The sequence below is a fragment of the Mytilus californianus genome, unplaced genomic scaffold (genome assembly GCF_021869535.1).
Source record: "Mytilus californianus isolate M0D057914Y unplaced genomic scaffold, xbMytCali1.0.p SCAF_10, whole genome shotgun sequence".
NCBI classification, from domain to species: Eukaryota; Metazoa; Mollusca; class Bivalvia; order Mytilida; family Mytilidae; genus Mytilus; species Mytilus californianus.
The window spans coordinates 65,581,323-65,596,102 of record NW_026262582.1 but is presented as its reverse complement, the minus strand read 5'-3'; the positions used below and the strand labels follow the sequence as shown (position 1 = coordinate 65,596,102).

Here is a 14,780-nt window from a genome sequence, read left to right as displayed (position 1 = left end):
ACCTTGACTGAATTGAATAAGTGCGTCTCTATTTAGCCGGAGGCTGTAATATTCGTATTGTCATCTGATATTTTCGCAAGTAATAAGATTGATAGTTTTCTTCGCTTTCAATAGCTTTCGGTCTTGATTTTTAACTATCAGAATTTTGCCAGGAGTAGCCAGGCGGGTGTCAGAGTGGATCATTCATGTATCCTCACGCCAGACTATGGTCAAATAAGAAAAGGTTGAATTTGACACTCTCTCAGAATGGGTTAAAGCAATTAGGTTGTTGATAAAACATAGGTTCCACAAGTTGACAAATAATGTGAAAATCCGTATATAGAGACAAAAAGGCGTTGAAAAGTTCGAGGTCTCTTCACAACAAATATATTGTTGTTTCTGCATACAAAGCTTCAAACAATATTGATTGTGTCTGTAAATCCTATTACTACGAGTGTCTTTTTAAAGAATAAGGAATAAAACAAAACTAGGGTAATCCCAGGTACAGAAAAATAACCTTTGATAAAGATGAGAATTTGGCAAACCACAAGTCTTGTATGGCATCATTGAATATTTCAATCAGCATTAAATCTGAGCACTAACCTTGTTTGTAGTGGTTATCTAAGCATCACAAAGCTCCGAACAAACAACGGTATATTGCCGGCTCATCTGCATGTTCTACTAAGGAATTGTCCGTAATATTACCCAAAATTTTGTCCGCAGTACGAAAGGGATTACAGAAATATTGGGACACTGTTTAAACGTAGTAGCATTAACCATATGTGGATTTTAAAAAACTCAAAAGAACTTCTGAAAATGTTTTAATCGCGGTCATTCTCCGAAATAAATTTGATCAAAACCTTCGATTTTTTCACCCTTTACATCACCATACCACATGAAAAATTAAAGACCCGTTTTAAAAAAATAATCAGGAATACTTTCATACATAAAATGGTACCATACGCTACAACTTTATTGTTTTGTAATATAATTCTACATATTTTGTAAAAAAAATATCCAGAAAAAGAAAACTTGCTCCACCGAAAAACAAGTGATCAGTATGCTAGAGTTTCAATATCATTGACAACATATTTGTTGAATTTGGAGGTAAAATTTTCCAGCAAGTTGTAGACATTCCTATGGGAACCAACTGTACATATTTCCTGTCAGTTATTTTTTAACTTTCACATGAGTCGGAGTTCCTTCAGACACTAGTAAAAAAACACGAAGATCAAAGAAACTAGATCATTAAATTTCACATACAGATATATTTATGTTCTTTCCATAAACAATTCAAACTTTTCTGATTGGGTCACATTACTATATCCTCCGGAACTAGAGATAAAAGAAACCACAGATACAGCCTCCTCCGTATCATTTCTAGACATTAACCTCGAATTTGATAACAGGGCTAATATCAGTACCAGGATCTAAGACAAACGAGACGATTTCAATTTTGAAATTATGAGTTGTTTCCCCACCTTATCAGCAATTTACCAACTTCAACCACGTATATGGAGTATACATTTCTCATCTCATACGATATTCAAAGCTTGCAGCTACAGGAAAACGTCGCCGGTGTCTGAGCAAATGATTAATGAGCAAGGATTTGGTCAAAAAACGCCAATTCCGTTTTCTCAAAATGGTTCGTCGAAAAGTACCGAGACCTAATAGATAAATACTACAGGTCTACTACACAAATAATACAAGGTTATCTTGAGTTATTGATTCCGGGTGCTGAAGTTGTGTGTCTTTTTATTTGCTTTAAAGCTTTCCCCATTGTTTGTCTTCCTGCTATCGTGTTTATTTTGATCTTTCTGAATGTTGACTTGAGTCGGTATTTAAGCATCCCGCTATCGGGTTTTTTTTACTTTGGGCGTATCTGGGGCAGATGTGGACTGAGGAGCCATTCGGACGCAAGAGGGTTTTTTCTATCTTGTTGTTTCCATTTTTTTACCCTTGTATTTATATTTTACTGAATTTGTACTATCTCGAGAAGGTGTGTGCTATATAGGGTTTGTACAATCAACTTCATTAACTTTTTTATCGGCGTCGTTGTCGAGATGCTATCAACATAAAACAAAATTTGTTGGCGTTTTTGTCAAATTTACTATCAACTACTGCACCTTTAAAAGCGTCTTCGTTGGATTTATTTGTATGTTTGTTTGAATCGTTTGGTCAGTTGTAATGTATGTTTACACTTTTTTTGCTGCTGGTTCCCAATTATTGTCACATTTTCCTATTATGTCTGTTTGAGTTGCTCAACCATTTTGTTTCACTATAACGGAACTATAAAAAATTTCATACAAATGGGAGGTTTAGCTAGCTATAAAACCAGGTTTAACCCACCATTTCTCCTGAAAATGCCTGTTCCAAGTCAGGAATATGACAGTTGTTTGTCATTTGATCTGTTGATTGATAACGTGTCATATCGTCAGTTTTTATGGACTTCCTCTTTTTGAATTTACCTTGGAGTTCAGTATTTTTGTTAACTCTTTTTCTCTAGTTTTATAAGGGTGTATGCCTGCCACTTGTTGCCCCTATATATTCTAAAGAACATGCGATATACCATAACGGTAATGTATGTCCATAATTAATATATTCATGTTGTCTCCCGTTATACGCAGTAAGGAGGACACATAAATACCGGGCGTCCTTTTGTCCGTCATTGCATTCGTCCGTCCAGTCGTGGTACCGCTCTCATCCGTAGAATTCTTGCCAGATTTTTATGAACATCATATGATAGTTAATATCAGCATTCATTTGTCTCGGACAATCTCGAAAATTAAAACTAGCTTTAAAGAAGTTAACATTTGAAATATAAATTATATGGTAAATAACAAATTATTACATTATATATTGGAAATATGTCTCATTTCGGGGCCTTTAATAGCTGACTATGCGGTATGGGCCCACTTTGCTCATTGTTGAAGGCCGTACGGTATCTACCATATGGAGTTGCGTTTGCAAGGCATCACTGTGGTATAAAAGTCAAGTCCAATAACTCCCGTAAAATAGTTGAATCATACTGACGGTAAAATATGGACAACAACACGTGATTATTCAGTAAAAAAATCGATTTAAAAAAACCAGTTTTCTGTATAAAAGTAAAATAACAAAAATACCGAACTCTAAGGGAAATTCAAAACGGAAAGTCATTTATAAAATGGCAAAATCAAAATCTCAAACGAACGAAAAACAACTGTCATGTTCCTGACTTGGTACAGGCATTTTCTTATGTAGAAAATGGTTGATTAAAACTAGTTTTAAAGCTAGCTAAACCTGTCACTTGTATGACAGTCGCATATATAGAAACAAATGTATCTTATTGATAAATGGCCTTAATTCACATTACACTTTAACACTAATAGCATCAATCGTAGGCGAGTCACATGATTTCGCAGAACCCTATGCAATTTTTTGAATTTGCCTGTCCAAAACATACCAAGGTGACATTTGAAATTCATAAGTACACAAAATACTACATAGAAAATTAAAGACTTACAGCAACGTGAAACCTTGCAAAAACTTGGGGTGAGCTCATGTGACCCGGAAAGGAAAGCAGATAATGCCCCACTAGAGGCACACTGAAGAACAAATTTGGTTATGCTACGATCCAAATATATGTACAGGAATATCAGTGGTCATCTGTGAAACAGATATTCCATTACGGTCAACCAACTCGTGATGGCTTTCGTACAACTTTTTAATGACTTCAATTTTAACAATTGCAACCCGTGGTTCCCTAGCTTACTTGTAAACAACAAGCCAGGAACCTCGGCAAATGTTGTTTTGTGTCTTAACATAATTGTGTTAGCCATTTGGAGAATCGGATTTACATGTAAATAGCACATACTTGATTATTCCTCCAGAATTCAGTCACAACTTTATAAACTCAAGACGATTAAGGGCTAGACACTTATTTGTTGTTAAAGACTGTATAATACACTTCATGTCTTTTCGATATGTTGGTCATTGTCTAACTGTCACATTGATGCATAGTGTCCTGTCTTCATCTTGCGGCCATCTCATTTTATTGTGTAGATTATCCTGAATATTACATTTTAAGGGTATGAAAATAATTTGTATAGTTCCATTTTTGAATATTAAGCGACTTACAACTACATCTCATTTTCGCTATGCAAACGTAAACGATCACTATCAATAGTGTAATTATAATTCTGTGTACTATATGGCTGTAAATATTCTATGTGGTAATGGACTTTTAACTTTGAAGTGGTTGCATTTCTTTTATTTTCCCTATTCCTCCGTTTTTTTTTTTTTTTTTTTTTTTTTTTTTTTTTTTTTTTTTTGCCCATTTAAACAGAGATCAGTCCTTGTTTCCTATGCATCCTATTCTGTAGTTGTGTCAAGTTTGAAATACTCCAGACTCCCTTTGTCTGTTCCTTTTCCCATAAATGGCAAAACTGATGAATTTCAAGAAATTTGTTTAACTGTTGATATTTTAAAGTTAAATTCACAGTATTGTGAGATTTTATTTGGGGGTTATGGATTAAATGAGGATTTCCTCGATTTCCTATTTGGGTGGTGAAGATTACTTGCAGATACAGATACAGATAGAAGCGTCTAGAAGCTCAGAGGAACCACAATAGAAATTGAAGAACGTTAACATATCATTTGTGTTAAAGAAAAGAAAATTAAAACTTGTATCATACAAGTCATATAAATCTTGATTGAAAATTGGTAAGTATTTACCGGGACAAAGACATCATTTAATTTTGAAGTTTATGTTAGGATACATATATTAAAACCCTTTCAATAAGTCTACTCTTGAATTTTACTTGAACATCATCTAATGACAGAGGGCATACGCAATACCCAAATTGCTACAGATTTTTATAGTTTGTTCTTATGTTGTACTGTTACACCATTGTTCCAGGTTAAGGAATGGTTTGGGCGCTCACCAACATGTTTAACACCGTCACATTCTTTATGTGCCTGTCCCAAGTGGGGAGCATGTAGGCAATCGTACTTCATCTCCTTATTTTCATATGGTACAATATGAATTGATAGATGTGATGAATTCTGATCATACTGATTTAGTGGGTTATCTTGAACTTGAAGTTATGGGGATGATTTTGCTCTGTATTGAAGGTCTGATGGACTCTGAATTTGAAATGAAATACTGCAATAATATCACTGTTTCTTTACATTTGTTTTTTTTTTCAACTGAGTTGGTTTATTATTATACACTATATCCCTTCTAATTAAATTTGTGTGCTAGAATGTGTTCTAAAACTACAGTGCCGTCCTTTGTCCATACAGAGCTGTAACTTGTTCCTGATTTCAATATTTATCTAAAGGAGCTTTTTGTGCCTTGTAAGATAATTACTCATTACAAATGCTGATGTTAAGGAGAGCATTAGGCATGTGGCAAAGCAAACAACTGCATCAACTTTCTGAAATGGGTTCTGATGTAAAACTAAGTTATGGAATACAGACATAATTTAAGAACCATATTTACTAAAGTATGAGTATAGTATCAAAGCCTAATGGATTGATTGTTGTTTGTTGATAAATGTCAAGTAGCCTAACAAGCTAAGGAGGAGACGTTTCTTCTATTCTTGGTTTCTGGACACACAACAACAGACTACTAATCAGGTGAAAAGAAAAAATATTTCAGTTGTGACCTTTCATCCTCAACTTTAGGTCAAGGATATTTATTTATTAAATAATAGTACAGTGAATTGTCACATGATCAAGTTGTGATAGTCACATGATATATCTATATATAGTAAGTGCGGTCATATGACAAATGTAGCATATAAAATTGTGGATCACATGATACAGCTTTTGTGAAAAGAAAACATACAAAAGGCGAAAAATAAATGATCTTCCGACTTGAAACTAGGTTTTGTTTTTATGCAATAATAAATTGTTAACATTCTTTATACATTTTGTTGCAAAATATCATTTGGTTTCAACACATTAAAGGAAGACCTTCTGATACTAAAAGAAGAATTTATAAAATCTGAAAATATGTAGGTGCCTCAGGCAGACACACAATTCATTACATGTGGCCTTAAGTAAACAAATAACCTGAATTGTCACATGTCCACAAAGTGTAAACATAAAATGTCACATGATACAAAACAAATGATAATCACATTTGACTTTTTTATACAAAATCACATGATTAAAACAAAAGAATGGGAAAAAAATCAAGGTCTGTCACTTTGTGGACTAAATTACAAAAAAAACATTCATCTTAGTAAAATATAATTTTCTTGAATTCAAAGTACAAAATACTAATTGCCTTTTACATGGTATGAATGAACCGTAGCAGACATGATATTTAAGCCTTAAATTTTGTCTATTTTGGCAGGTACATTAAAATCTTAGTTTCACTCCAAATTATGATATAGTCTAATCAAAATGGCAGTTACAAAAGATTCACATTTGACCTATTGATAGAAAGTGACAGACTTTGAACAACTGACCTCTCCATTGCACTATTGTAGTACCAGCACTTTAATGTAATGATTTCATTTTACAAATGGAAGTAGTATCACAAGTTTTCACAGTATCAGTAAATTTCTGATATTTGAAAAATCTTTTACTGTGGTAACTTTCTTTTCAAAAATGTTCACATTCATGTACATTATCATCTTTTAACAATCACAAAATACATTTATTTTAATAAAAAAAATTTAAACTGATGTAGATATAGATATGAGTGTATATATATGATAAATATATTCTATTCTTAAGCCATGAAATATGATTTTATTTACAAATTCATTTTAAAAAATACAAGCTTTCTATCAAAATATAATAACATACATGTGACAGACAGCAGTGGAACAGAACATTTTATAATTGTTGAACACAATACAGTACATGAATATTCACCAGGCCAGACAAGACAACTATGAATATTCATTAGGCCATAAACGAACACAAGACAATCATGAATATTCATCAGGCCAGACAAGACAACTATGAATATTCATTAGGCCATAAACGAACACAAGACAATCATGAATATTCATCAGGTCATACAACATTAGTTCTAATCTTAATAGACTGACATTGATTTGTTTAATTTCCCTCATCTGATAGAGTAAAAATAGCTGTTGTCAATTTTTTTTTTTTTGGAAGGAGGGGGAGGGGATTTTATATTAGTAACACTAATCTTTTAAATAGAACAAATTTAAAAATTTAAATCTAACAGGAGAAATAGGCAGGTCCAAGCTGAAAAAATGAAGAAATACATTAGAAATTTTTTCTTTGCATCTCTTGCAGAATTTTATATTCATTTGGCAGTTTAAGTGTCAAAAACAGGTTTCAGGTATCCAAACATATTGCAGGTGATGGTCTTGGGAGGGAATATCATCTTAGAAATTTATTTACTTTTTTGTGTATTCACAGAAGTGAAGATTGAAATTTGACATTTTTACAATGTTTCATATTCTTGTATATTTTCTACTTGTGAAAGTCCTGAAAATCAATTGGTCTACAGTGATTGAAAATTTCCCTCCACTTTCCCCAAGGGTCATTTAATTTTTATAACTTTTTTTAAATGTTTTGATGTGCAATAAAAATGATATATGGTTGAGAAATACTGAAGTCTCTCCAGTTTTTAGCATATTTTGTTGTGTTTTTTAACAAAAAATATAGATTATTTTAGCAGGAAATATTTGACATTCATCTAAATTGGATGTGCTTGTACAATATGTACAGTGATGTATATATGTATTATCTATTTACAGACTCCAGTCAATATTTGCATTCATATAGTATTAACATGAAACTGACAATGTTATTCATGTTATTAGTTGCGCTTGTTACATGTTAAAACTGAATTCATTTCAAATGAATTTTAAAATGAATCTTAATTTTGATTTGTTAAATGTAACCACAGGCTGTATTTGATCAACACTGCATTTTTTACCGGAAATTATAGAATGAATATTTTCATTTATCTAAAATATAATGGAAACTTTGTATCATATGTGAAATACAGCTCAGTTATACATTTTCATAGGAAAATATTGTCTGAAGTGACCAGCACTTATGGCGCAGCATTCATTTCGTTCAATAACTTTTTTTTGTATCAACAAAAAATTTCTATAAATTTCTATAGTATAGGATGAGTTGTAATTCTAAATATTCCCATGGGAAAATATGAAACAGGAATAAGCCATTAATGTGGGTTTTGTTTTGTAAGGAAATTAACAAAAGTTTAAAGAATAAAAATAACTCCATGTAAAAACATTAAACAGTTCAAAAAAGACTATATTCACTGTATTCCATGTTGTATATCAATCGAGAAATTGCCTCTTACAAACCGGGATAGATAACTCATACATTGTCATGAAAGTAAGCACTATACAAACATATAATACAGTATTTACAAACAAATAGACAAAATTTGTACAAAATGTAAACAAAAAACAAACAAAATTATCATTTAACAAATCACAGAATAGTACAATAACAAACTCAAGCCATCAACATAAATATTTGTTTTTATTCATACAATAACAAACTCTTTTAGGTCATTACATGTGTTTGGTTTCTCAGGTTTTTTGCTTTTTTAAAATATAACTAAAAATAAGGAGATATGGTATTATTGCCAATGACACAACTATCAAAGATCGACCAAATGATGTAGATGTAAGCAAGCCTTCAATAATGAACTATTTAGCTATGTCAAACTATTTGTCGGGTTGACTAAAAGATGGAAAGTTTACCATTCCATAGTACCTGAGTTTTAACCCTTGGTTCTTCGTGAATTTGTTAAATTTTTCTGCTTTACAGGGAACCAGTCTACATGTCTTTTTTGCCTTAATGTTTTGAAACCCCCTTATGCTTTGCCAGACTAGGCTGTACAAATATTTGCCCACCAACCCTTCTTTCCCTAAATTATTTTATCTCAAATGCTCATAAATTATTTTGTCAGTCTTGTTTATATATTTTTGACACAATTTAACATTCATTTCTTGCCATACATTTCATATGAAAAATCAAGAGACATCCTTTTCCCCCAAATAATTTGAAGTGATCAAATGCTTTTGTTTCAAAATCCATCTGATGAACTGATGATCATTTGAGATAACTTTTTCTTAGTCCAAGGACCATAGCTCTGCACAAAATCATCAGACTGGAACATAATTCGAACTTGATCTGTTACTTGTCATGATAAAACTATATACCAATCATCAAATCAATATCTTCAAGCATGACAAAAAAAAGTGAGGAAAACTGATTATTGAGTGAATTTTCTAAGTTCAAGGACCATAACTCTAAATAAAATCATCAGACCGGAACAAAATCTAAACTTGATCTGTAACTTGTAACTGTAACAATACACCAAATACACCAAATATCAAATCAATATCTTCAAGCACTAAGAAAAAAAGTGTTGAAAACTCATTTGCCGGACTGACGGATGGACAGACAGACAGTCAGACGGAGTGCAAACCTAAAGTCTCCTTCGACTTCGTCGGTAGGGGACTAATAAATGCTGATATTTTTGTATACCAAACTAAACAAGTAATAAAACAGATCAACCTTCTCTTTCCATCATCAAATTAAACAGTCAGAAAGAAAGATTAAAACCACGGAAATTCCTTAAAACACTGATCCTGGAAAAACACTGATGGGCTTATCAAATTTCAATATTGGAAGATCATTTTGTCAGTGCATTTCAAATATATATATATATTTCTAAAGAAAACATTCATTTTATAATAACATTTCTTGTTTTAAACCCATCTTAGAAACCTGAGAAACAAAACATTGTAAATAACCTTACAGAATAGTCTTTTTGCTTATACTTTAAGGTGGTACCAAACACCTTGACTAAAATTAATTTGGCTCATTTAATTTTCATCAAATTTTAACAAAATATTTACTTTGACCCATTTGACAAAAATATAAAATTTAAAAAAACTTGAACCACACACTTAATAGGAAAAAAAATCATTGGATATATAGCAGTTAGACAAACACTAATTTTGATCAATGAGAAGCTTAATATTTCCTTAACAATAGAACGTGATTAAAATGTTCAGCTGATTTTTACAGAGTTATCTCCCTGTAGTGTTATGTACCACCTCAAATTTCTACAAGACGTTTTCCTAAGGAGGGAAAATATTTTCTATTTTTATTTATGCCTTATTTAATGTTTTAAAATCTTTTAACTACAATTATCTTCATCAAGCTAAAAACTGTTGATATCAAAAGTGTTATCACTTTCAATGCATCATGCTTTTCATGGGCAGCAGACCATATTGTCTGGTTTAGAACCAGTCTATAATTGGCAAAGGGAGACAACTTGTGATAAAAGTGTGTAATAACAGAATCAAATCAGCAAATAGACTATTTTTGAAAATATCATTCTAAAACAGTATAATAAATTCAACTAAAACAATTGTACAAATGTCTTGTTACCTTAAGTAAAATCATCTTCCTTTGCAAAAGAGCTGTTATTTTATAAATATTCTGACTAACAATTGTCATAAATCTAGCCTTGATTTAAATAATATGCACAATTACAGGTTAAAATTTGTGTCTCTGAGGTTGAGCCCTTTCAGCCTTCTGAAAAAGACTTTTCAAAATGTTAGTATGCCCTATTATGATTTTATAAAATTTTTATTTCTTTGTTAATTTTAGAACTATGAAAACATGAAAGATGCACTTTTCAATCTTACATCAATATCTTGTATCTGGATTGCAAATCTGAGTAAAAAAATGCTTTTAAATGGGTTTTTTAATGGAAATGCTTTTGAAAATGTCAAATAATCTTTCAAGATCTGAATCTACAATATTACAGTGAAATTTACAGAGCAATTTCTGACTTTTGTGATCTTGATATGTTTTAATTGAAGATCATTGAGATTTTGAGGTAATTTATTAAAAGCTGACATAGAAATAACGTTTTTAATAACACATTCCCCTGCATGCCATATGACCAAAGCTTTATTAATTGTTGCTTGCTGAACATCCTGTCGCAATTATTTCATGCATATTTAGGATAAGAAACTATTATACCAATTCATACAATAGGCAGATTCTACCTGGTGGGACAACAGGGACGAACTGCCGAAGTTTTAACTTCGACCGGTAAACAATGGTACTTTAGATATAGGTGCAGGAATTTTGCCTTGCAGTCACATGACCCAGGACAAAGCTGTGAGATGCAAACCATTTGTTATCATGATGGTTATACAAAAATTGTTTCACACTGATCAGGTGTTTTTTTCTGAGCATCTCTACTGGGCATGTTGCAAAAATACTTTTTTGGTTTAAAATAATTTACTTAGCATCATTCAATATACAACAAAAAATATCTAAAACTTGAAATCTAAAGATTGAACAACCAAAAAATTAAATGTGGCTAAGTTACATTTAAAATTTTCAGAAAATAATCCTTTTAAGATCAACAGTAGATAATCATACTGAATTTGATAGGACAATTTGTTTTCAGGATTTTCAAGAAAAAAGGCCTGTGACTACCTACTTTTATTTGATAATTCAAAAGTATATAAGAAAAGCAATTCTCTCATTGAGTTTCAACCATTCTGTTCACTCAATGTTTTCTCTATAAGGAAAAATCAAGTTTCCCCTATTTAACCCATATAAAATAATTGTGATTTTGTTAAATTCAATGTATATTGACAAAAAATAAGGACCATAATCACCAGTTCTATATAGAAATTTGCAAAGTGCATTCACCCAGAAGTCTTTTTCAAAAGTTTTAGAAAAATCTATTGTCGAACATTTAAACACCCCAGTCACCTTAATTAGACACATCATGAGAAAGCAAGATATTCTTGCATAAACACTGTAAGTATCAAGAAACAAGGATCCCAATTGGCTGTTCTTATCCTGAAACTTCAGCATGCATTCATTATTACTATTGTTGCCCATCTGACAAAATGCTTGTTTAATTATTGCAATTTAGGAAATACTGCATACAAGTAATGCAGTCAAAATTTAAATTGTAAGTTTTACTTTTTGCAAAGAATACTATTACGTATTTATCTTAATTTGTGGTATTTCCTGTCATCATTTTCATCTGGTGCCTTAAAACTAGTACCGTTTTTTTTTAAAGTAGTATGCTTTTCCGATTCAATCTAATAGTGAAATATGACCCTAATTTCAAAGTGTGGTAAAATTATTATTTTTAAATACAGCAATTTTGGAAAACAGCTCTTAATTAGTTTTAACACATTAATTTTTCCATTCCTAGTTTGATCTTGTAGCTCTAGTTTTTGATTTCAGTCATGGTCTTCATTAATCCTCTTTTCAAATAAACAGTTCTTTAAAATATGAATTCAAATCCTTTATTTCTAGATTACTAAGTGGATCATCAAACTGTCATAAACTCAACACAACTCGTTCACTCAGAAACTAAATATATCCATATTACAATTTTTTTTTTCTTCAGATGAGTGTTTAAGTATTTCAAGTAAACATTTTGTATCTTTTTTTCGCAAACTTTTCGCAGACTTGTATAATACATCTTTTTATCTTCCAAAATATTTTATAGATTCTATGTAATTTTATTTATACATAAGTCTACAATGGAAATCTAATAAATCATGTAAGTACACTGGCCAACCATTTTGTACAAAGCAACCTCAATGTCGACAACACAAACAATTTTCATTGTGATTATCTCCCTTGATCGGATCATTCTGAAAGACTTTTGGTGGTTTTGTTCGATATTGGTCATTATTTTGATAAACATATAGATCACGTCGGCCCACTGACCACAAATCTATGCCGTAATAAGTCTTCTGCCGTTGGCCGATCTTTAACGTTTTTCTTAAAAGTCGAGGATAATAACAGATGGCATTCCTTTGAAATGTTACTAGGGAGTTTATATTGAGGATGATCTTCTGTGGCTATTTTATAAATGGCTGCCATCGATTCATAATCTGCATAAGGAGGTCTCTGAGTTAACATTTCTACTACTGTACAACCTAAACTCCTGAAAAATAAAAGTATTATTGTGATAACTGGTAATAAATATATTCCCATCAGAAAATAAAAACTAAACACCAATTTGGATTGTGTCCTTTGGATTTTCAAACTTGATTTTCTCTACCATGCCCTCCCTTATGGAGCACCTGAGATCACCCCCAGTTTTTTGGTGGGGTTTGTGTTGCTCAATCTTTAGTTTTCTATGTTGTGTTTTGTGTACTATTGTTTGTCTGTTGGCCTTTTTCTTTTTTAGCCATGGAGTTGTCCGTTTATTTTTCGACTTATGAGTTTGAATGTCCCTTTGGTATCTTTCGCCTCTCTTTTAATAAATTTATTGTCTATACTGTTATATACTCTTGTTTTAATGTTCTTAATCTTCTGAATGGTTTCAACACACCCTGCTCGCCTTAACTATGAGAGGTAGTGTTTGAAATATCTGGTACTTTAAAGGTAGGTTCAGGCCAATACCCATGCCAGTTGAATTTAAACAAAAGAAATGAAACTCTTTATTAGAGAAGGTAAAAAAGGCCAAGTTGGTATGATCTAATTGTTTTCATCTGTTTCTATGGGCTTTAAAAGTTAAAATTAAGATACATAATTTAGGATTTTGTGCCTCTTATTTACGTGTTTCTACTTACATTATAGTATGGAGCTTTGAGATGTTTGTAAACTTTTAAATTAGAGACAAATTGTCACAAAACAGTTGATGGTGGAAGGTGCAAATACATGCAAATCTTTTTTGTGCATAAGCATAAATTTCCCGAAAAAAATCCACAGAAAGATAAAAGATAAATCTATTTAATGCATTAGCTTGCATCTCTGCCCCCGGCCACAGTTAAGGGGGAAAAAGTCCTGAAAATTGTCAATAATTTCATCGAACAGAGAAAGTCTAGTACACCTTTTTATGTTCAGGAATGTTTCAGTTGACTAATTTGTCTTAAAAATGTATAAAATAAATGTATTTCATACATCATCTCACTTCAGATTCTATTATTTTTATACATATAGGCTACAGGTTTATATCATAACATTAAAAATTCACAGTACAAAAAAAAATGTATGGGTCAAGTGAAATACCTTTTGAATGAGTATTAATAACAGAGTAGGTGTGTTTGAATAAAATTTGTTTACTAAAAGTACTTGATGACAGTCTTTACATGTAGATCTTGAAAGTGCATAACTTCAAAACAACTTTTCTTGTGTTTTATCTAAGAGTTGGCAGTCTTTGACTGCCGAAATTTTTAGTCAGCCCCTCCACTAAATATTTAACTAGAATTCTTTTTAAAATTTTGGAACTTTTGAAAATCCCCCCTGAAAACCGATGAGACAATAATTTTAAGTTGACTAAAGACATAAAAGTATATCAAATGATGCTCAATTGCTAATAGATATATTTGTCTTTTAAAATACAAATGGCATATAAGGATTGTAATGCTGCTATGTGGATAAATTTATCAGTTTTGAAGAGCTAAATTAACAGCACGTCATCCCTACAATGGCTTTCATTTTACGATTGTAAAAATTAGGTGGCATAATGGGGAGATAATTTTGACGAGGTAGAATCCTGACTGAGGTTGGAGTGTGTTCCTACCGATTTGTAAGCTCTTGGTTATTTTGTATTGTTCACTTGCTGTATCATTGATTTATGCCCCATATATCTATTTTTTCGTAACATGTTCAATATCTTCCTCATAGTGTTGATCAGTGCAAAACATACTTCATACCTATGCCACATTCATTTAACTTTTCTAAAAAATATGGCTGGAAAAAAATGGCCTTTTTTAAACATGAAAGTTCATGGGTGAATTTGACATTTTAATTTTTGGGCATGTTCCAAAAAAAAT

At 31.6% G+C, this 14,780-nt stretch overlaps 1 protein-coding gene across 3 annotated transcripts in view; it reads right to left on the bottom strand.

The window, feature by feature from the left end:
- Positions 1-5,617: 5,617 nt before the first annotated feature.
- Positions 5,618-14,780, bottom strand: part of LOC127718970 (mitogen-activated protein kinase kinase kinase 2-like) — a 67,347-nt gene continuing 58,184 nt past the window's right edge. For all 3 annotated transcript variants that reach the window (XM_052225043.1, XM_052225045.1, XM_052225044.1), the window contains one exon: positions 5,618-12,943. In XM_052225043.1, coding sequence (XP_052081003.1) covers positions 12,706-12,943 — 238 coding nt within the window. In that variant the 3' untranslated portion in view covers positions 5,618-12,705. The remainder of the gene's footprint in view (positions 12,944-14,780) is intronic.